Here is a 23,496-nt window from a genome sequence, read left to right as displayed (position 1 = left end):
TTGCCTATTTTTACCATTTTAAACTCTGGAAGGCACTGTAATAAACCTTCCAGATCTGAGAGGAGAAAAAGATCAATAACCTTAATAATACTCATTACTGGCTTTGAAGGTCATATCCTTTACTTTTTCTATTATTGTGAAATCGATCCTAAAACAGGTGCTTAGTAATGCCAAATCAGAGAGCATTCATACTTTCATAGGTGTGACTACTACTCAAGTAGGCACGTTAATTACTGGGGAGTTGTACACTATCAGCAGATTGTCAGTAGAGCAATATAAGTCTCCAAATGTGTGCCCACAGTCACCATACATCTTTGTTAGTAGTAGTGTAAAACTAAACATTAGTGCTATTTCTTCCCAATTCCAGTGATTATCCAAATACTAAGCACCACTGCCAATATCCATCTTTCATGAATTAACTGGAAGGATCCAGAATGTGATGAGACAATACTATTATTCATAAATTTCACTGAGCATATATAGTTTAGGGGCTGCTGATGGAATAGATTTGAAATATTTCAAACACATTCTCCTTTGATAAACAACAGAGATAGTCGACATTTAATGACCCCTACAGTAAATGCAATACAAATCCATAATTTCATTTATTCATTCAACAGTACTATTGAGTACCTACTATATGCTAGATACTGATTTTGCCACTGGAGATTCTGCAGTTAACATAACAAAGTACCTACACTCAGGCAACTTATTTTATGTTTAGTAAGTTTGGATTTTTGTATATTGTACTTGTTTGTTTATGGAAAGCCAAACTTGTATATTCCCTTCGGTAGAGAGGCACTGGGAATTATATGTTTTACTTATTTAAAATATTTGAGTGTCTTTTATGCATAACAGTAGTGAAAGAACTACAGGAAGCAGAAAAGAACAAATCAGTTTCTGCTTTCGAAAAGTTTAAGATCTAGTTAATGCAGATTGTAATCGGATGTTCCAACTTGGAGCGACTCTGCCACCCCAGGGGACATTTGGCAATGTCTGGAGATATTTCTGATTCTCACAACTGGAGAGGGAGGTGCTACAGGCATCTAACGGGTAGAGGCCAGAGATGCTGCTCAGCATCCTACAGTGCACAAGACAGCCCACAACAAAAAAACTTTCTGGCCCAAAGAATCAAGAGTGCCCATGCTGAGAAACTCTGAGTTATGCATACATTCAGTTTCTTTTTTAACTGCAGGTATTAGATGATAAATATCAAATGAGTGATAAAAGGTGATACAGAGAAGAGAAAGGTTATCCTAGACTGATTTGGTTAGGGGAGGCATCATGAAGGAAGTGAGATTCAAGACTAAGTAACAGAAGTAATCCTGCTACCTATCTGACCTCACCTCCTACCACTCTCCCCCTCGCCCTTCCCCTGCAGCTGACTGGCTTAGGCATTTCCTTGAAAATATCAAGTATGCTTCTGTCTCATGGAATTTAGTCTTCCTGTTTTCTCTGATTCAAGTGCCATTCCCCTAGATATCCACATAGCTCACTTCTTCACTTCCTGCACATCTCTGTTCTGTTCAGTCTCTTACTAGCGAGCCTTTCTGTAATCAGACGTTTTACAAAATATTAACTCCTGTTCCCTCCACTTCTTTCCCCTTACTATGTTTTCTGGTCTCCCTAGCAAGGCTATAACTGGCCGAGACCAGACACTCAAGAAATCTGTATAGAATGAGTAAATTAGTTAAGTATTAATAACGGCAGGGTTCTTTAGCCCAAGCAATGAGAAGAAACTTGAGGGAAGGACCCTGACTACAGTTATCCCCAGTGGCCTAAAACAGTGCCTACCTCATATAGAGACTTCATAAATAGTGAATAAAGAATGATAAAATAGAGAGTCAAAGGAAATTAATATAAACAAAATTAGCTCATAACCATCTTAAAAAGTCTTCTTAGAACAATTACTACCTCTGTGTATACTGGTACATCTAAGTACATCTGATAAATATTTTATCCTTAATTTTTACTATTCTTATCAGCTTTTTCACTTTACATTCATTCCTGATATATGCCTTGCATTAAACAAACGAAGTTTCTGAAATCTATACCCTACATGTACATTCGGCCACGTATTATATTAAAACTACGTGCATTTTAAGAAGTCTAATCTAAAGGCAGCCCTTTACAAGCCAGTTCTAGTTTTCTATTTTCATTTGCACTTAAACACTAATTCACCCACCCTACACTCAGGGAGCCACTACAGATAATTATGCTAATGCTAATCGCAATAGCTGCTAATGTTTATTGAGGACTTTTTGTGCTAGGGTCTGTCCTGGAGGCTGTGCATAAATTATCTGGTTTTGTTCATACTACAGGAAACCCATGTTATTTCATTAATGTATATTAACCAACTCTAAATTACTTTCTGTTCCTGGCCCAAAGCCCAAACCCCCAAAACCCTGAGCTTTGACTCTGCACCCTGGTTCTTGCCACTTTCTCTTTTCCCTTGCCTCTAGGCATCCTCCTTTCCAGGGTAGCTACAAGCGCTCCTCCCCTTCCCTCTTTGAGAACCATGACAACCACCGATTCCCCCTCCCCGCCCCCTGTCATCCCTCCCCCAGACGGCAAGCCGGCGGGCACAAGGTCCGACGACCTGCTACGTAACTCGCACGTGTGACTGCCTAGTAACAGTCTCTCGAGTCGGAAGCGCACAGAGCGAGGGGCGGGGTGGGAGAGCGCGCGCAAGCGTAAAGTCTTTGCAGCCTCGCTACGGGGCGGAGACTTGCCTGTCAGCAGGGGCAGAGTAGCGATCGTCGCTAAAGCGCGCGGTTTTATTTCTCTCCGCTTTGGAAGGGGCAAACTAGCTTTTGGGAGTGAAGCGGGTACGCAGTTATCCAACAATGTCTGGTGAGTCAGGACAGCCTGAGGCTGGTCCCTCACATGCAGGGCTAGATTGGCCGAACCCTGAGAGGAATCGGGCTGGGGTCCCTGGAGGGGTGATCCGAAGAGCTGGTGCCCAAGGGCCCAGGTCCTGGATCCAAAAGGTTCTTGAGCAGATTATGGACTCACCTCGCCAGTGTGTCACCCCCTCGGAGGTGGTGCCTGTAACTGTGTTGGCCGTCCAAAGGTACCTGTTAGAGGATGAGCCACGGGACACGGTGCCCAAGCCTCCCCTTTATTGCTATGATGTGACGATCTCAGACGGGGTGTACCAGGAGAAGTGCTACCTGGACCCCAGCTTGAACTCTCTCGTATATCAAAATATTCTTAAAGTTGGCATACAAATGAGAATTTCCAGAGTCTCATGTCTTTACAATGAGAAAAGGATAGGCCAGGGGATCCTGTGCATAGACAACGTCCACTGTGGGGAGACTTCAGACAGTATTTCTTTAGAAACTCCCTTCAGAAATAGAGCGCACCAGGAGAAACCAGAGAGGCCTTTAAGAGGCGGGAAGAGTCATTACCTGGCGCTGTGGAATAACGAAGATCCCTATGGTGATATCTGGTTAACAGACAAGCAACCTGAGGAACACAACTTTAGCGGTAAGTGTGTGGAAAGAATGGCAGAGGGTTTTAAAAAATAGTTTTCAGGAGCTTGCTTGAACGGGAAAGGAAATGAAAATGCTTTTGTATTGTTAATTGCAAGCCAGGAGTGGTAGGTAGACAAGTTTTCTTAAATGACCAAGGGATGCTCAATGAAATTTGCACAGCCCGTGGTTTTTGTTGGTGTTTTTTGTTTGTTTGTTTCTTTGATTGCAAAAGTGGCCAATTCAGGAAGTGTGTCTGACTACATCTTAAAATTCAGTCTGGCAAATGTACTGATGTGGGAGTCAGTATTCCTCATACGTTCATTACATGTTTGATTGTGGTGGAATTAATCTTAGTTTTACCCCCAATCCAGTTGTGGAAATACTACGTTGTGGTTGAAGAGCTTATAGATTTGAAGTTAGCATAAAGGTTGTAAAAATTTGCGGGTTTGCATGTTTTAATCTCCATTCAAAAAGGATGTTTCGTGATGTATGCCTTAATACTTTACATTGATTGAAACGCCGTGTAACAGTTATGTAAATATCACCTTTTAACCGTGTGATTTTTATGGAAGGCTTGACATTCCCATTTTCTTGTTTCTTATTACTCACCACAAAGAGTACTGATCTGGGAACTTCAATTTTTCTGTATCAGAATTAGGAAGTTAGCTTGAAAACACTAGCTTGCCATCAGCAACCGCTCTAAAATACGTTTTTTTTTTTTTTTCTCTAACAGATGAAATTAAGGGGAATGATAGTACTGTAGGCATGAACACGTTTGAAATAGAGAAAGAAATAAAATGCAAAAAATAAAATAAGAGAAAGTACTGGAAGGAGAAAGACTATAATTTTCTACATTACTGCTTTTCAGTCCCTTTTGCAATGTTGTTGTCACAATGCTAAATCACAGATAATCTTACTGTGACGTGTGAGAGCAACAAACTTGAAAGTAAAAGGATAACTAGCTCAAAAACCATGCAATTATAGTCGCATCCAGTTGTAAGGAAAAAATATGTTATAGAAATGTGTAGGCAAGGATGTTTTAAATAACTACATTTTAAAAAGCAAGATAGCTATTTATTTCTGGTATGAAAAAATGGAGTTATTTTATCTCAAGCGTGAAATAAGGCAGTAGTGCATTACTACTCTAAATGTTAATCACTTTAATTTTTAGAATTGAATGTGTAAATGAAAAACTGGTGCCCTACAAGAAAAGTTGAGGGGATTAATACTTTGTAAAATGTATTTTGTCATAATATCTATTCATTCATTAAAACCATATTTATAATACAAAAGGCAATGTATGTGTGCCAAAATAAAACCCAATCTGTATATTTAAAAGTATATTGTGTTAGAAATATACCACCCAAGTATAGTAAAATGTTAGTGATAAAATCTAGGAAGTGGGCATATTGATGTTCACTGTAAAATTTGTTCAGTTTTGCTATATGTTTCAAATTGTTAATAATTAAATATTAGGGAGAAGTGAAAGACCTCTTTCACCTTCCCTGGTGCCTTCACCTTTCTTCTAAAAATCCCAAACTGTCAGCAGTTTGTTGTGTATCTCTCTCTCTCTCTTTTTTTTTAAAGAAATCAATGTCACATTGTGTGATTTGCTATTTCCACTAAACATATTTCAAGCATCTTTCATGTGCATCTGTACATACAATATACCATAGCATGGGAGTGCCGTAATTTCTATAATCATGCCCATGTGAATAGGTAATTTGTAGTTTTAGGCACTTATTACTGTTTTAGTATTAAATACAATGCTAAGCATCATTAGAATGTACACATATTTTTGTTTACTATGTTCAAGTATTGCTGTTGAACGGCTTCCTCTGGCGAAACTGCTGGTTTAAAAGGTATTTAATTTTTTTTTAATTTTGTGGATATAGACAGATCATCTTCTCAAAAGGTTGTACTAATTTACATTCACCAACATACATATGAGAATGCCCATTTCCCCATATCTTACTATTTTCAAATATATCTTTTGATATTTTTCTAATTAATTTATAGGATTCCTTTGCTAATGGGTATTACAATTTTGTCTGCTATATACTGCAAATTATTTTTTTGCATTCTGTTCTTTTTCTCTTAACTTTGTTTATGGCACACGTTTGTGCTTTTGAAACTTTTCATTACGGTTTACCTTGTACACAGTAAAAAAAAAGTTTTAAAAATACAGCTTGATAAATTTTCATATATATATACCTGTGTAACCATCACCTCCCTTCCTTCAAGATATAGAACATTTCTGTATCTTGTTACCCCAAAAGTCTCCCTCATGCCTCCTCCTGGTCAGTAGCTTATCTGAAAGGTAGCACATATTGTGACCTCAAAAATAGCTTTTAAAAATAGAAGTTAGCCTGTGCCACACCATCCTGCCTAAATCTCTCAGATGGCTCCCCATTGCATTTAGGCAGCAACCCAAACTCTACCGGGGTCTGGAAGGCAGGCTGTACTCCAGAGGATGGCAGATTTTCCGTAAAGAGGCAAACAGTAAATCTTTTTGTCTTTCCAGACATGATCTCTGTCACAAGCATTCACTTTTGCCATTGTATATGGAAAGCAGTCACAAGCAGTATGTAAATAAATGGGTCTGGCCATATTGCAATAGAACTTCATTTACATAAACAAGCAACAGGCAAGATTTGGCTTGTGGGCTGTATAGTTTGCTGACTCTTGCCCTACAGAATCCCTTATGCACCTCTCTAATCTCTAACCCCTCTCCTCCACCATTTTGTTCTAGCAACCAGCCTTCTTTTTGATCCTCAAACCTCCAGTCTTTTTCCTGCACCTGCTTTTTCCTCTTTCTGGAAAGTTTCTTCCCACCTTCCAGTTTCGACTCAAATAAAAACATATTAAAAGAGCCTTTTAAATAAATATTTCCTTCCCCATTTATTCTTATTATACCACCCTGCAAATGATCTTCCTAGAATCATAGCATTCTGAAATTATTTTCTTTAGCTGTTTTTCTTTCCCCCCTTACATTTTTATAAGATCCACGACTCTTTTTTTTTTTTTTTTTTTTCATTTCTGTGGGCCGTATCTTATAGCTAGAACAATGGCAAATAGTAGGCATTCAGTATTTGTTGAATAAAAGAATGAATGAAATAAACTGATGGTTTTACTAATGTTGAGCCACTTTTGATTTCCCACTTGGTCATGATTATTTTTACATCTGCTTATTTAAGTGAATTTGGTCTATAGGTTTTGTTCTTGTTTTTTGCAGGGAGAGTACTTTTTCAATGCAATTTTTATATGGAGTTAATATTAGCCTAGTAGAATGAGTTGGAAAGCTTGCCCGTCTTTCTGTGCTTACAGAAATTATATGTTCCTTAAAGGTTTAGTAAAATTCCTCTCTAAAACTATCTGAACCTGTTGTCTTGGGCCAGGATTGGGGGTTGTGGGGGGGGATGCCTCTTTTTCAATTTCTTTTAGATAAAATGATTAAACCAATAATGGTTTTTCAAGAGCCCATTTTTAAGAGTTGTTAATTCACTAGGAAATCTCATTTCACCTAGATCTGAAAGTTGTACTTAGTAATCTATGTTTTTTGACCTATCTTGTCAATTACGACTCTTTTCACAAATCTCATGTTTGTGTATTCACCTTTTCTTATGGTGAACCTTGCCAGAAGTTTATCAGTCTTATTGTTGGTATTTCTTTTAAGACACTTGGTTTTACTAATAACAAAATTTATAGTGAGGAGATGTTTTCTACTTAATTTCTGCTATCATCTTTAATTTCTTTTACATACTTCTTTTGTTCATATTTTTCTTGTACTACTTTCTTGAGTTAAATGCTTGGTTCATATATTTGCTTGTTTATTTCTTCCAAAAGCATTTAAAATTCTGAAATTTCCCATGGATATTGCTTAGGCTGCATCCACTAGATTTGGAAGTATAGAGATTTTGTTGTTACTCGTTATTTATATTTTCTTATTTTATCTGGTTTTATTTTTGTATTTTTGAATTATTGAATTATTGTAGTCGTTTCTGAAATAATTACACTCCAGCCCAATGGTTTTTCTTTACTGTTTTCCATCTTTCAAATCCATTTAAAAAATGACAAAACTGATTTAAACAATCATGTTGGAAACTAGATGTTGTGATAACTTAATGTGCATCAATTCATTTTGATTATATACTTTCATTACCTTCCTATATTCTGTTTAGCCTTTTGGAGTCTAAATTTCACTGATATTTTCCAATTTTGGGGGTCTTCTCTGCAATTTCAAGTGATAGTTTTACAGAGACAGTAATATCTTTAAACCCCTCTCTTTTATTTTCTTGGCATGCAATTGGCATTTCTGTTTTTCTTTTTTCTTTACTTTTCTTTGTTGTTGTTGTTTGTTTGTTTTTTGTTTTTGTTTTTGTTTTTTTGACAGTCTCATTGTGTTGCCCAGGCTGGATCACTGGCGTGATCTCTCCTCACTGCAACCTTCACCTCCCGGGCTCTCCAGCAGCGACTCTCCTGCTTCAGCCACCTGAGTAGCTGGGACTACAGGCACACACCACCACACCTGGCTAATTTTTGTATTTTCAGTAGAAACGGGGGTTTCACCATGTTGGCCAGACTGGTCTCGAACTCCTGACCTCAGTTGATCCACCCACCTCAGCTTTCCAAAGTGCTGGGATTACAGCCGTGAGCAACTGTGCCCGGCTCTTTTTTGCTTCTTTAATCTCTGAAAGTTCAGAAAAAGCTTGTTTATTAGGTTTAAATTTTATTATTATACCAGGTTTTTAAAAATGTAATTCACGTATTCCATATCCTTATTTTTAATTACTTTATTTGCCCGTTTCTCAGAGGAATATTGGCTTCTCTCTATGAGGATAGTTGCATTTATTTCTCCTTATATTTCTAAAAGGTTTTGCTTTAGATGTTACTATAACGTGTGCAGTTTCGTAACTGATTAATATATTATTGTTGAGTTTTACACTTTATCAATGTGGAATTTGCCTATTTTTCCCTTTTGCCTTGAGTTCTATTTTTCCTGATAGTAATGTTTGCCATTTCCACAGTCTTTTTGGTAGCGTATTAGGACAATGATACCCAAATGTTAGTAGGCATGCATATCACCTCAAGAGTGCCAGTCAGAAAAATAACTTAAGTGATTCTTAACTCTACAAATTCACAAATAATATCAAGAAACACTGCAAAAAAATGGATGGGGCAAAAATGCAAAAATGAGCAATGGGAATTGGAGACAAATAAGCATCCAGATACTGACAAGTTCAAATTACACTTACAAAAATCAGAGAAAAAACATTTAAGCAGAAAAAAAGATTTGGAAAAGGTTGCAAAGATAAAGAATACACCAAAACTTAAAGAAATTATTAAGGCAGTATGTTTCAAATGTCGAAGCAAAAAAGAAATGCCAATTGCATGCCATGAAAATAAAAGAGAGGGGTTTAAAGATATTACCGTCTCAGTAAAATTCTCACTTGAAATGGCAGAGAAGACCCCCAAAAGCTAAACAGAATACATGAAAGTATATAATCAAAATGAATTTATGCACAATAATTTATCACAACATCTAGTTTCCAATATGATTTTTAAAATCAGTTTTGTCCTATTTTTAATGGATTTGAAAGATGGAAAACACTAAAGAAAGGCCATTATGCTGAAGTGTAATTATTTCAAAAATGACTACAGTAATTCAGTAATGTAAAAATACAAAAATAAAACAAGATAAAATACAGATTGCTGACCACCGTTCCTAGTGTATGATTCATTAGGTCTGGGGTAGGGCCCTAGAATTTACATTTCTAACACATTCACTGCTAGTAACAATGCTGTGGGTACAGAGACCACACTTTCAGAACCACTGGCAAGCCGGTCGCGGTGGCTCATGCCTGTAATCCTAGCATTTTGGGAGACCCAGGCGAGCAGATTGCTTGAGTTCAGAGTCCATGCTGAGACCAGCCTAGACCAGCCGAGGCAACACGGCGAAATCCGTCTTTAATAAAAATACCTTAGCCCGGGCATGGTGATTTGTGTCTGTAATCCCATCTACTTGGTGCAAGGGTGTCGTGGGGGGAGCCTGAGTCCAGGAAGTTGAGACTGCAGTGAGCCTTGATTGTGCCACTGCACTCCAGCCTGGACCAAAAGAGTGAGACACTGTCTCAAAAAATAAAGAAAGACAACCACTGGCCTTAGTGTATGCTTCTCCATCCCTTTATTTCCATTTCGTTTTAGGGTTGTCTCTTTTAAAAAGTATATAGCTAAGACTGCCTTTTGACCCAAACCAATTATTTTTCTTTTAAGAGATCAATTTAATTTATCTAAATTTAATGTGAATAATGATGTTTGTACCTGTTCTTGAAATTCTACTTTATGTTTACCATATGCCACCTTATTTTTTTTTTTACTTTTGCAGGATTACAATTTTCTTCTGGTAGTTTGGAAATTATACATTATATTTGTATTCTCCTAGTCTCCTAGTTGTTACTCAATGTTTTTTAAAAGAATTTTATGGGTACCTAGTAGGTATGTGTGTGTGTGTGTGTGTGTGCGTGTGTATATGTGTATATATATATATATATATATATATATATATATGGTACGTGTATTAATGTTTTAACAAAATTATTTAAACTTACATCTCTGTTTCAGTCTCTAGAGTTATTCAAAATATATAATATACCCCTACTGAATAAGAGAAGATATTTAGAACTCCACTTGATCACTTGATCATGGCACAGTTGTCTTTGGGCATGCTTCTAAATACGTATTGTATTTAGGATTTTTGCCATCATAACTGATTTTTGGTTTATAGTTTTCTTTCTTGTACTATTTCTGTTGGAATTTTTCAGGATTATTGTAAGTTTATAAAGTGAAGTGGTACAATTTCTATATTTTATTAGGCTCTGGGACAATTTATAGCTCAAGGAAAGAGCTGTTCTTTGAAATTTGTTAGAATTTTCTTTTAAAACCATGTGAACCTGCTGCCGGTTTTGGAAGCCATCATTCATAAACTTTTTTCATTTTATTCCATGGGTAAAGACCTAGTTTGGTTTTCTTTTATTTCTTATGGCAATAGTGGTAATTCATATTTTTCTAAGAAATTATCCATTTCACTGATCTTTTCAAATTTATTGATATAAAATCATACATAATAATCTTTTAACGATTTTTCTTTGTGTGTATAGTTGTTTACATTCTGAGCATTACATTTTTGTTTTCTTTTTCATGATTAGACTTGCCAAAGATTTACATTTTCATTAATTTTTCTAGAGAATTGAATTTATCAATTCTATTTTTTATTGTGGTATAGTGTTTTCCGATTCATTATTTTTAGCTTTAATTTTTATTCCTTCTGCATTCCTTAGATTTATTCTTCTGCTATGATTTTTACAGTATGGTCCAGGGACCTCTAGTGGTGCCCCAAGACATTTTCAGAGGATTCATGAGGTCAAAGCTATTTTCACAATACTAAGGCTTTACTTACCTTTTTTCACTCTTACACTCTCGCAATTTGTAGTTTTCCAGAGGCTAAATGACATGTGACATAAAAGCAAACTGAATATCAAAGAAGATATGAATATCCACCTGTCATTTATTAAGCTAGATTCTAACAAGATTTGCAGAAATGCAAAACAATGCCACACTTCTCACTACATTATTTTTTGGTTTTGGAAAATGCAGTCATTTTTCAAAAAAATATGTTATTTGTAATTATACATATTAGTTTATTGTTATTTTTAATGAATTGATCATTTAAAAATTTTTAGTCTACTTTATAGTACAGTAAAAATCTCTTCAGTATGGGCACAGTGGCTCACACCTGTAATCTCAGCACTTTGGGAGGCTGAGGTGGGCAGATCATTTGAGGTCGGGAGTTGGAGACCAGCCTGGCCAACATGGTGAAACCCCGTCTCTACTAAAAAATACAAAAGTTAGCCGGGCATTGTGGTGCACACTTGTAGTCCCAGCTACTCAGGAGGCTGAGGCAGGAGAATCGCTTGAACCCGGGAGGTGGAGTTTGCAGTGAGCCGAGATCACACTACAGCACTCCAGCCTGGGCAACAGAGTGAGACTGCATCTCAACAAAAGAAAAAAAAAAAGCTATTCAAGATCTTCAATATTTTTTAAGAATGTATAAGGATCCTGAGACCAAAACGTTTTGAGAATCACTGTTCTATTGCATATTGAATAACCAGTTTATTTTCATTATGTTTTGATAATCAACACATTTATTGCTATGAATTTACGCAAATTCTTCATTGTCTGTAAACAGCCTCTAATTCTTTTATAGATTTGAGAGATAAAATGTGTATTCTATGAAGTTTGTGAGTTAAAAACCCAAACTGGGAAAAATGTTAACCAGAAGGATGTCTGATTACAGCTAACTCTCTGGACCTAATTATAACAGAAACAGAGGCTCTTAGAACTCTGGTTTTACGCAACTAGGTAGCTCTTGAATTTATTCCAGACAGTAAAGGAGCTATATGTGCCTTCATTGATCAAGAGTATTCCACATACCTCCCAGACAATTCAAAACTGATCCGAGATTCATCTGACGTTAAAATGAAATCACTTAATTATATCAGATCAAATGTTAGGACCTGTGATCCTAGGATAGTAATCTATTGGGAGAATCTGGAAGGAAAATTAGAGTATCCTAATACTAAAAATTGTGTGTGTGTTTTATAGTATAGGCATAATTATATAATACCATTTAATCCCTTATTAAAAAGAAATTACAAGTGTGATTTTTGTGTCAAAAATGTTGACTAGGTAAAACATTATGTAAACAACGTTAGGAATGAAGGGAGCCTTAGCAAAAGAAATACTGGTACTAATGCAAATTCAGGTCTTAATAGTTGGGACTGTGGGCTGTGAGAGAGAAAAATGTGGAGACAATTGCAGATGGAACCTCTCTTAATTCAAGGAAGAATACATCAGTATGACAAATTAATTCTTTAAAATGATGAATAGCTTTTAAGCAGTTTTTGAACTTGCCAGCAAGCTTGCAGATAAAAACGTTTCTAAGTAAATTGTATGGCATATGAGAAGATAGTAAGTGCAATGTAGAAAAATAAAGTGGAATGGAGGATACGTAAAACAGTCAGTTTTTAATAGGATGGTTAGGGATAATATCACTGAGAAGGTGATATTTGAGCAAAGTTTGAAGAGAGGAGGGAGAAAGACATTTGGATATCTAAAGGGAAGACAGCAATTGCAAAGGTTCTGATACAGGACCATGTCTGTCATGTTTGGGGGAGATAGAATTTATACATATGAAACTGAGATGAAGGCAATACAAAAATGTGTAATAAAACAATTATATGGTTTTTTTGTTTGTTTTTTTTGTTTTTTTTTTTTTTGTTTTTTTGATATGGGCTCTCAATTGCTCAGGCTGGAATGCAGTGGTGTGATCACGGTTCACTGCAGCCTGGCTGCAGTGAACTCAGCTGCCTGGGCTCAGGTGATCCTCCCACTTCAGCCTCTTGAGTAGCTAGAGCTTTAGGCACATGCCACCATGCCCAGCAAATTTTTGTCTTTTTGGAGAGACATGGGGGATTTCGCCATGTTGCTCAGGCTGGTCTCGAACTCCTGGGCTCAAGCAAGCTGCTGGTCTCGGCCTCCCGAAGTGCTGAGATTATAGGCATTAGCCACTGCACCTGGCCCATTTCTATATATTAAATATATAAGTGCTTAATAATGGGAAACATATTCCATGACATTGAGTTTTGTTTTTTTTGTTTTTTCACAAAATATCTTAAGAGAGGTGAGTTTAGATCCAGGTTTTCCAGGAAGTTATTAAATGGTTTGGTAAGATGGAGGGCATTCTAGGTGGAACAACTTGTTGGTTAATATAGGTGTTTACCTATGTTCCAGGCACATAGTAAGCCCTATATATATTTCAGCGGTTAATATCAGGGATCAAATTTAGTTTATGTGGGAGAGGTATATAGACTTAGCTGGCAAGGTTTAGCTGGCAAGAAGGAGTCACTTTAGGTATGATCAACCTATTATTTTTAACCATTAAAATAGATCTTTGAAGTTACCATTACATGTTAAACAGGATTTCTTTCCTCTTTTTTATATTCTAGATACCAAAATAATTTCCCTTTCTCACCTTGAAATGACCTGGACTAACAGAAGAAATTTTCCTGCATTGCTTGTGAGGATCTTACATAAATCAAAACTGCGATACTATGGAAAACCTGATAAAAAGATGATTGAACCATATCAGGTACAAGTAATAGGATATCATATGCTAATTTAAAGTTATAAATTATAACTTACACACCTAACTCCATAGTATGATAACCTGCTCATTTAAATAACATTTCGTAAGTTCAATGTAATACTTTTTAATTGTACATAAATGTATATTATAAAGTATTTTTCTGCATAGTTTATTGTGCAAAAAGAAATTATTTCTGTATTAGTGCCCTTTATTTCCCTGATCCAGGTGGTCTCCTTCCCACCTTTTTATTTTCCTTCAGCCTTTTCTTCTCACCTATGCTTTCTGCAACAACATATAAACATACTCTAGTCTCCCATTTAAAAAAGAAAAGAAAATAGTCTCCCTTGGCCTTATGACTCTTCTATTCCCTATCTTTCTCTTCAGGTAAGCTTCTTGAAGAAGTAGTCTACACTAGATGTTTTTACTGTCTCGCCTCCCATTTCTCAACACAATTATCTTGGCTTTTTTCCTTAGCTTATCATTCACTAGTGACTCTAATTGTCAAATCTGTGTGATACTTCTTTATTGTCTTTACTCTCTGTGCTGTATAATGCTCATGAGCTCTACTTTCTTGATATGTTTGTGTTCTATATTTTTCTTACTTAATATTATATTGTATTTTCCTATGATATCAAGAACTATTTTAGATGTTTCATTTAACTTTTATTATAAAAGTTATACTTGCTTATTGTAGGGAATTTGGAAAATGTAGAAAGCTGTTTGAAGATCTTACCACTCAGAGAGAGCCACTGTTAACATGATGTGTTTTATTCCCTTTCTTGTGTGTGTGTAAATCACATATATACACATATATAAGCATATAATACCTATACATACACATATCTATTATATTCTATTTAATCATACATATCACATATATGTGCATATGTATATATGTTATATATTTCATGTGACTGTCATATATCACATTAAATTATCTTACAAAATGGGTACCGTATTGTGCATACAATTTTGTATTATTTAACATTTTCTTAAATATTTTCTCATATCACTAAAAATTCTTCATTCATAATATTTTACAGTTATATATTTTTAGCACATTATATCATAAATTATTCAGTAATTCCCCGATAGTTTTTTGCCTTCTCATTGTTGCAATACTTTCCTCCCTTGTTTGTTGCCTTCCTACCTCCTTGTGTCTCCATCATTTCGTCCTTGCTTGCCTCTCCAGTCTCATCTCTTCTTGAGCTTTCTATGCCTCATACTAACCAAATTGCCCTACCTGGAATTTTCTAATGGTAGCCAATTGTTTTCTACCTTTCATGCCTCTGCTTATGTTGTTTCTTCTGCCTAGAATCCTCTTCCTCTCAATTCTCATCAGATTGGCAAAGCCATCTTTAAGATTCAGTTCAGTGCTTACTTCTGATTTAAGTCTTTCCATGTATACCCATATGCCTAGTCACTGGGAGAATCAACTATATGCTACTTAGGACCCCACTATATGCCCTTACATAGGTCTATCAGAGCATGCATAACCCAGTTACACATACTTGTTTGCTAATCTTACTCTACTGTGAGCTCCCTGACTGTAGGGAAGAAGGATCTAATAGTGCTTAAGAGTGCATGCCCTGTAGTCATATGAACTGAATTCAAGTTTCAGCTCTGTTTACCACTTCTTAACTTTATGATGTAGGGAAAATTATTTATCCTTTTAAAGCCTCAGTTTACTCCTCTGTAAAATAGGGATACTAATTGTACTTACCTTACAGGGTTGATGTGAGGATTGAATTAGTTAATATAAGTAAAGGATTTACCTATGTTCCAGGCACATAGAAAGTCCTATATATATTTTAGCTATTATTATTAGGGGCAGTGTTTGATTCATCTCTTCATTCCAGGGCCTAACATAATGTCTGGAATATGGATTCAGTAAATGTTTAATGAATAAAGGAATGAATCACCCAAAATGTATATTCATCATTTAGAGAAAGGGTCTGAGAATATAACATCATTATTTAAGAAGAAATTAAGAATTAGAAAACACTTTACAGACTGCCTTTTAGGCAGAACTGAAGTTGTCTGTCAGTGTATTTTAATACTGAGAAATACTCCATCAAACACTTTCTACCTCAATAGATTTCTCTATTTTAACTATACTCAGAGTCAGCAAGAATGCATACTTGCTTTAACATTCCCCCTTCTGCTAGCATAATTTCTCAAGTAGTATCTCAGAAATGATTTCCATGTCTTATGTTCCAGTCTCAGATATTGCTATAAATAAATTAATGTAACCAGGGCATTGATGGCATCGTGCCCACTCAATTATATGTCTATCTAAAGTTCTCAAATATGAATATCAAGGCCGTCCAACAGTTCAGATAATCAAGAATGATGTCAAAATTTTCATGTAAAACTTCTAATATGTGATTTGTCTCATTCATTTGTCAAATGTATTGTGGGATCACTCTGTGTAAGGCACCATGCTAAATATTATGGAAGAATCAAATATAAATAAGGTTTGGCCTGTGCCCTCAGAGTTTACAGTCTCACAGTAAGTTAGTAGTACATTTAGTACTTCCATGGGTCTGGTGGCACTCTCTTTAGATTATCAATGTTAACAGAATTGACAACTGAATCATTATTAATAAATAATTAAAATTTAAATTTTTTATCACTCTAAATGATCACAAATAATATGTTATGTATTATCTGTATAGATAAAAGTAACAAATATGTATGTGCTTTAATCATTTTCTTTCTAGACCTTTTTGGAAGTTGCTGACAGTTCAGGCACAGTGTCAGTGATTATGTGGAATGCCCTGTGTCCTGAGTGGTATAAAAGTTTGCGGGTTGGTTTAGTTCTTCTGCTTCAAGACTATTCTGTTAAAAAGAGTTATCCATTCAGAATACAGCCTGTCCCCGTGGATCCACAGATCAAACTAATTTCTACAATGGGTTAAGTATTCAATGAATTTGTTGTCTTATCATTGTTTTGTTTATATAAATTGGCAACGTACTGTATTAGGAAAAAAGATCATGAAAATTACTGAAGCTGTTAGAACCTATGAAACCTTTACATTTCTTTGTCCATAAAATTTTCAAGCAGTCACATAACCTAATAAATATACCTATTTATTATTTCATTTATTAGAGATATTTATTGTTGATTGAAGAATGAGCTCCACTTGGGTTGTACTTATTTTGTTTTATTTTAATTTTGGTCATAAAATATTAAGTTAATGTTGAATATATTTTGCAGTTACTAGTAGGTGCTATCTAAAAAGGACTTCTGTTAACTTTTTGAAATAATTTCAGACTTACATAACAGTGAAAGAATGCTATAGAGAACTCCCATATACCCTTTATCCATATTCAACAATTACCAACATTTACCTTTGCCTTATCATTATATATCTCTTTTCATACATATACATACCTTTACACACACACACACATGCACATGTATGTATGTATACATATTCCTTGTGATCCAGTAAGAGAAAGTGGCAGCCATCATACATATCCCTTTAAGCCTAAACACTTCACTAGTATTTCAGCGTGTATTTTCTAATAACAAGTGCATTCTATTACATAATCTGAGTACAATTACCAAAATCAAGAAATTTAAAATTGATACAATACTAATATCTAACCTATAGTCAGTATTTAAATTTTGCCAATTGCTGCAATCTTGAAAGGGCTTTTCCTAACTAGTATTGATATATTGACATCACAAATATTTTTGGACCATTAAAATTAATGTATTAAATAATTGTTTTTAGATATGACTGTGATTTTTTCACTTTCATTTGTAAGAATTATAGATTAAATATTGTTTTTGGTTTATAATACCTTTATTCTGAACCTGAATTTCTGTGTATTCTAAATTCCCAGCTAATCCATTAAGCTTAATTACTTAGAGAATATTCAGGTAAAGGTAGCAGTTGTTCATTGTTTTCTTAAACTTGTGTTTTTTGCAAAAACCTTATATGATTATTTATTAAAATCTTAAGCATCTTGCAGACATTGGTCAGATCTTGTTAGATGAAGAAGTTATTACCTAGGTAGTCTGGTACACATAGTCTATTATCTCATTAATTTTTGCTATAGAAAGGTGAGGAACTAAACTGAGAGAGATATTGTGACTTACTAAGAAAACACAATAAAAGTTGGCAAGAGGACGCTGATTTACAGCATGCTACCTCTGCTATATAGAATTATAGGACCAGATTTTCATAATGGAAACTCTCTAAGGTATGAGAAACTATGCTTTCAAGTAAGTGATTGCAGATACAGAAATTATTTTTTTAATGATAGCCTTGGTGATAATATATTTAAAATGTACCTTTTGGTCTTTAAAACAGTTTTACTTCTTATTAATGTTAGCAGCAGTCTCTATTTTCTCCCTTATATTTTTGATAAGTAACAGGACTTTTGCCCTCTTTTTTTAGGAAGCAATAGACTATTTCTGTAAGGCGCCAAGTAGTAAATATTTTAGGCTTTGCAGGCCATATGGTCTCTGTTTCAGCTTCTCAGCTCTGCCTTTGTAGACTGAAGGCAGCCATATGTATGTAAAGGAATGGATATGGCAATATTCCAATAAATATTTATTTACAAAAGCTTGCAGCCATCTGCAGCCTGTAGTTTGCCTAGCCTACATGTATAAGTAGATTACAACTCTGGCTGTATATTGGAATCACTTGGGGAGCTTTAAGGAGCCACTGGTCCCCATCCTCAGAGATTCTGATTTAATTACTCTGAGAATGGGACCATGGCATTGCTCTGGGTTTAAATCTCCTCAGCTGATCCCAAAGGTACAGTCAAGGTTGGGAACTACGGCTTTATGATCTTTAAAAATTACCTGCATGAAACTAACTAATGATCTTTTTATCCTAGCATTTTCTTTATTTTTAATTGACATATATTGATTAAATATATTTAGAGGGTATAGTGTGATGTTTTGATCTGTGCATATACATTGTAGAAAGACTCAATCAACATATCCATCACCTTACCAAATTATCACTGTTTTGTGGTGAGAACATTAAAAATCTATTAGCAATTTTGAAATATATAATACATTATTATTAACTGTAGTCACTATCCAATGCGATAGATCCCTAAGACATTCCTGCAGTCTGACTGAAATTTTGTACCCTGCGATCAACATCTCGCTTTTCTCTATCCCTCCCCACTCGCTCCCCAGCGTCTGGTAACCATCTTTCTACTCTCTGTTTCTATGAGATTGACTTTTTTAGATTCTTGGAGAACATTATGCTAATTGAAATAAGCCAGGCATAGGCTGGGCTCAGTGGCTCATGCCTATAATCCCAGAACTTTGGGAGGTCAAGGCGGGCAGATCACAAGATCAGGAGATCGAGACCATCCTGGCTAACACGGTGAAACCCCATCTCTACAAAAAATACAAAAAATAAGCCAGGCATGGTGGCGGGTGCCTGTAGTCCCAGCTACTCAGGAGGCTGAGGCAGGAGAATGGCATGAACTCGGGAGGCGGAGTTTGCAGTGAGCCAAGATCGCGCCACTGCACTCTAGCCTGGGCCACAGAGCGAGACTCTGTCAAAAAAAAAAAAAAAAAAGCCAGGCACAGAAAGACAAATACTATAAGATCTAACTCATAAGTGGAATCTGCAAAGCTGATCCCATAGAAACAGAGTAGAAAGGTGACTATCTTGTTTATTGTTTTTTTGGTTTGTTTGTTTGTTTGTTTGTTTTGAGACAGAGTCTCACTTTGTCACCCAGGCTGGAGTGCAGTGGCACAATCTCGGCTCACTGCAACCTCCACCTCCTGAGTTCCAGAGATTCTCCTGCCTCAGCCTCTCAGGTAGCTGGGATTACAGGCACACACCATCAAGCCCAGCTAGTTTTTGTATTTTTGGTAGAGATGGGGTTTCACCATGTTGGCCAGACTGGACTTGAACTCCTGACCTCAAGTGATCTACCTGCCTCGGCCTCTCAAAATGCTAGGATTACACGTGTGAGCCACCGCGCCTGGCCGGGAGGTGATTAATTATCTTTTAAAGAGAAAAAAAAAAGCAGTTCTGTAAATCATGTTAGGCACAGGAGAAGCAAAAGTAAATAATATACAGTTCTACCCTTAAAAATTAGTCTAATGGGGTGATAACTATGCAAGATAAACAAATTATAGTAAAACGAAAGACTAATGACATAAACGACATTAAAAATGTAATAGACAAAAAGGATAAGGAAATGAATAAAAATGTAATTGAAGAAAGAATGGACAGTAAAGTAGGAGAATGTGTTGCATGGGAAAAGTGTTAAGCAGAGGTTAGGAAAAATACCAGTGTAGTTTAAATGTTCTGAGCATTATAAATGAGAAACAGTATATAGGGGAAGGAGAGTTGGTCAGTAAAGGTGGTACCGTCACTGCCTTCTAGGTGTTCATGTTGGAAGAAAACTACTGGGATCATTTATCTTGGTTTATTTTTCATATTTCCCACACGTAGTTCCAAGTTAGAAGAACTAAGATGTGATTTTTTTTTTTTTTTTTTTATTATTTTTATTTTTTGTGAGACAGAGTCTCGCTATGTCACCCAGGCTGGAGTGCCACGGCACAATCTCGGCTCACTGCAACCTCCACCTCCTGGGTTCAAGTGATTCTCCTGCCCAAGTAGCTGGGATTACAGGCGCCCACCACCATGCCAGGCTAATTTTTGTATTTTTAGTAAAGACAGGGTTTTGCCATATTGGCCGGACAGGTCTTGAACTCCTGACCTCAAGTGGTGCACCTGCCTCGGTCTCCCAAAGTGCTGGTAATATAGGCGTAAGCCACTGCACCTGGCCAATGTAATTTTTTTAAAAGACTGAATAAATGGAAATCTATAAAGATAGAAATTCTATTGCAAAACAAAGAATGTATTATTTGCTGGATGTGTATGGCTTTGTATATTGACATTTTGTGTATTATTCTGTGTACCTTTTACAAAATAGTATGTAGCTGGCATACACAAATAATACACCCTTTAAAATCTTGAAATGTTCAGACTGTATTACACAATGCATATTGACTGGATGATAGCAACAAGCATTTTTTATTTTGGCGGACAGGGGCTATTTCTTTAATTAGGAACCCTAGCATTTTAGAGCTGGAAGGGACCTTGAATATAATAAAGTGATACTATGACAATGAAAGTACTTTGGAATATGCAAACTATGATGCAAGGTAATATTATGTAATACAAACTTTGCTTGCTTATATATGAATAGACTGAAACTCATAAAGGTAAAGTGAATATTTCCTTTCACATAACTAGTAATAGGCAGAAATAGAAATCAAATATATTTATCCTGGTTTAAGCTTTGTTTGCTACACAGAAAGTTCTTAGAAAAAATGTAACTAACCAAGAAGAGAAAAGCCCAAATAGCTTTATAACTATTAAAGGAATTGAATCAGAGGTTTAAAATTTTCCCACAAAGAAAATATCAGGCACACATCATATTATAGAGAAATTCTACCAAACATTTAGGGAATATATCATTCTAAACATATTCCAGAGACTAGACTAGAAAGTATATTCTCAAACTCATTTTTTGCTGCCAATATAACCGTGATAATCAAAACCAAACAAAAATAGTATGAAGGAGAAAAATTATATGCCAGCTTCAGCCACTAACATATAAACATATATAGAGATATTCTGAATGGAATATTGGCAAACTGCATCATGTGTTAAAAAAATTAAGTTCACATACTGTGACTAGGTTGCATTTTTCCTCAGCAATGCAAAATTGGTTTTACATATAAAAATCTGTGTCACCCACCACTTTTACAAATTAGATAATGAGCATTGTAATAGATATACAAAAAACTTTTGTTAAAATTTTACAACCATTCATTAATTCAAAAAAGAAAATAGCAAGAGAAGCAACCTTCCTTAAACTAAGTAAGGGGGCTGAGCATGGTGGCTCATGCCTATAATTCCAACACTTTGGGAGGCCAAGGCAGGAAGATCACTTGAAGCCAGGAGTTTGAGACCAACCTGTGCAACATAGTGAGACCCTGTCTCTACAAATAAAAATAAAAAATTAGCCGGATGTGGTGGCATGCACCTGTAGTCCTAGCTACTTAGGAGGCTGAGGAGAGAGGATTGCTTGAGCCCAGGATTGAGGCTTCAATGAGCCATGATTGCACCACTGCATTCCAGCCTGGGCGACAGAGCAATACTATCTTAAAAAAAAACAACAACAACAAAAAACTAATAATGGGTATTTACAAAATCAAAACCAAACCAAATGGCAAACACAATTCTTAATGGAGAAAAGTTAGATACATTCCTTTATAAAATGGGGAAAATGGATGTCTCCTATTATTACTATTTCTATTTAATGTTGTACTGGCTGTCCTAGCCAGTGTGAGAAGACAAAATGAATTAAAGGTATAAAGGTTTTAAAGAAAAACACAAGATTCTTATTACTCGCAAAATTTTCTACAGAGAAAACCGAAGTAACACAAAGTATTAAAAATAATAGGATTTATTATCCTTACCAAACTAATGCAGGAACAGAAAACCAAATACCACATGTTCTCACTTACAAGTGGGAGCTGAATGATGAGAACACAAAGAGAGGAACAGCACACACTGTGGCCTACTTGAAAGTGGAGGGTGGGAGGAGGGAGAGGATCAGAAAAAATAACTATTGAGTACTAGGCTTAGTACCTGGGTGATAAAATAATCTGTACACCAAACCCCTGCGACATGAGTTTAACTATATAATAAACCCCTACATATGCCCCTGAACCTAAAATAATAATTTTTAAAAATAATAAAATATTGGCAAAAAAAGTCAACTGATTTTGTATACTCCAATAATAAAGAGTTAGAAATTATAATTTGAAAACATCATTGACATTGTCAACAATAACTATAAGATGTCTAGAAATAAATATAAGAGAAGATGTGTAAGACCTGTGTGAAGATGATTATGACACATTATTGGAAGACATTAAGAAAGCCTTAAATAAATAAGTAGAGATAAATAAACTGGGTCAAGATTGTATTTGCCACTACATAATCAATGAATAATTAATACCCAACATGTAAACAACTCTTGCAAATAAATTTTTAAAAGACAGTTCAACAATTCAGTAGAACAATGGGCAAAAGACCAAGGCATTTCACAGAAGAGAATGCATATATGAACCGTAAGTACATGAAATGTTGTTCAATATGATTAGTAATAAGGGAAGTACAAAATAGGATCACAACAAATTGTCATATCACTAGATTGACCAAAAGTACTAAATTTGACCATGTGCAGTGGCTCACACCTGAAACCCAAGTGATCTGGGAGACTGATTCTGGAGGATGCCTTGAGGCCAGGAGTTCAAGATCAGTCTGGGCAACATAATGAGACCCCCCCACCCCATCTCTACCAAAAATTTTCTAAAAAATTAGCTGGACATGATGATTCTAGCTACTCAGGAGGCTAAGGCAGGAGGATTGCTTGAACCCAGGAGTTCAAGGCTGCAGTGAGCCATGATTGTATGATTGTGCCACTACACTCCAGCCTGGGCAACAGAGTAAGACCCTGTCACAAAAAAAAAGAAAGAAAGAAAAAAAGGAAAGAAAGGAAGGAAGGAAGGAAAGAAAAGAAAGAAAGAAAGAAAGAAAGAAAGAAAGAAAGAAAGAAAGAAAAGGGGAGGGGAAAGGAGGAGAGAGGAGGGGAAGAGGGATGGAGTAAAGGAGGGAGGGAGGGAGGGAAGGAAGGAAGGGAAGGAGAGAGAAAGAGATAAGGAAGGAAGGAAGGAAAAGAAAGAAAGAAAGGAAGGAAGAAAGAAAGAAAGAAAGAAAGAAAGAAAGAAAGAAAGAAAGAAAG

General features: G+C 35.8%; 1 protein-coding gene across 2 annotated transcripts in view; it reads left to right on the top strand.

Moving 5' to 3' along the window:
- Positions 1-2,695: 2,695 nt before the first annotated feature.
- RADX (RPA1 related single stranded DNA binding protein, X-linked) overlaps positions 2,696-23,496 on the top strand; it is a 75,281-nt gene continuing 54,480 nt past the window's right edge. Inside the window, exons 1-3 of one of the 2 annotated variants that reach the window (XM_023203106.1) lie at positions 2,696-3,489; positions 13,541-13,683; positions 16,404-16,596. In XM_023203106.1, coding sequence (XP_023058874.1) covers positions 2,847-3,489; positions 13,541-13,683; positions 16,404-16,596 — 979 coding nt within the window. In that variant the 5' untranslated portion in view covers positions 2,696-2,846. The remainder of the gene's footprint in view (positions 3,490-13,540; positions 13,684-16,403; positions 16,597-23,496) is intronic. The other variant, XM_023203105.2, reaches the window with a different exon arrangement.

This window comes from Piliocolobus tephrosceles, chromosome 12 (genome assembly GCF_002776525.5).
Source record: "Piliocolobus tephrosceles isolate RC106 chromosome 12, ASM277652v3, whole genome shotgun sequence".
NCBI lineage: Eukaryota > Metazoa > Chordata > Mammalia > Primates > Cercopithecidae > Piliocolobus > Piliocolobus tephrosceles.
This window is presented reverse-complemented; position numbering and strand designations above follow the sequence as displayed.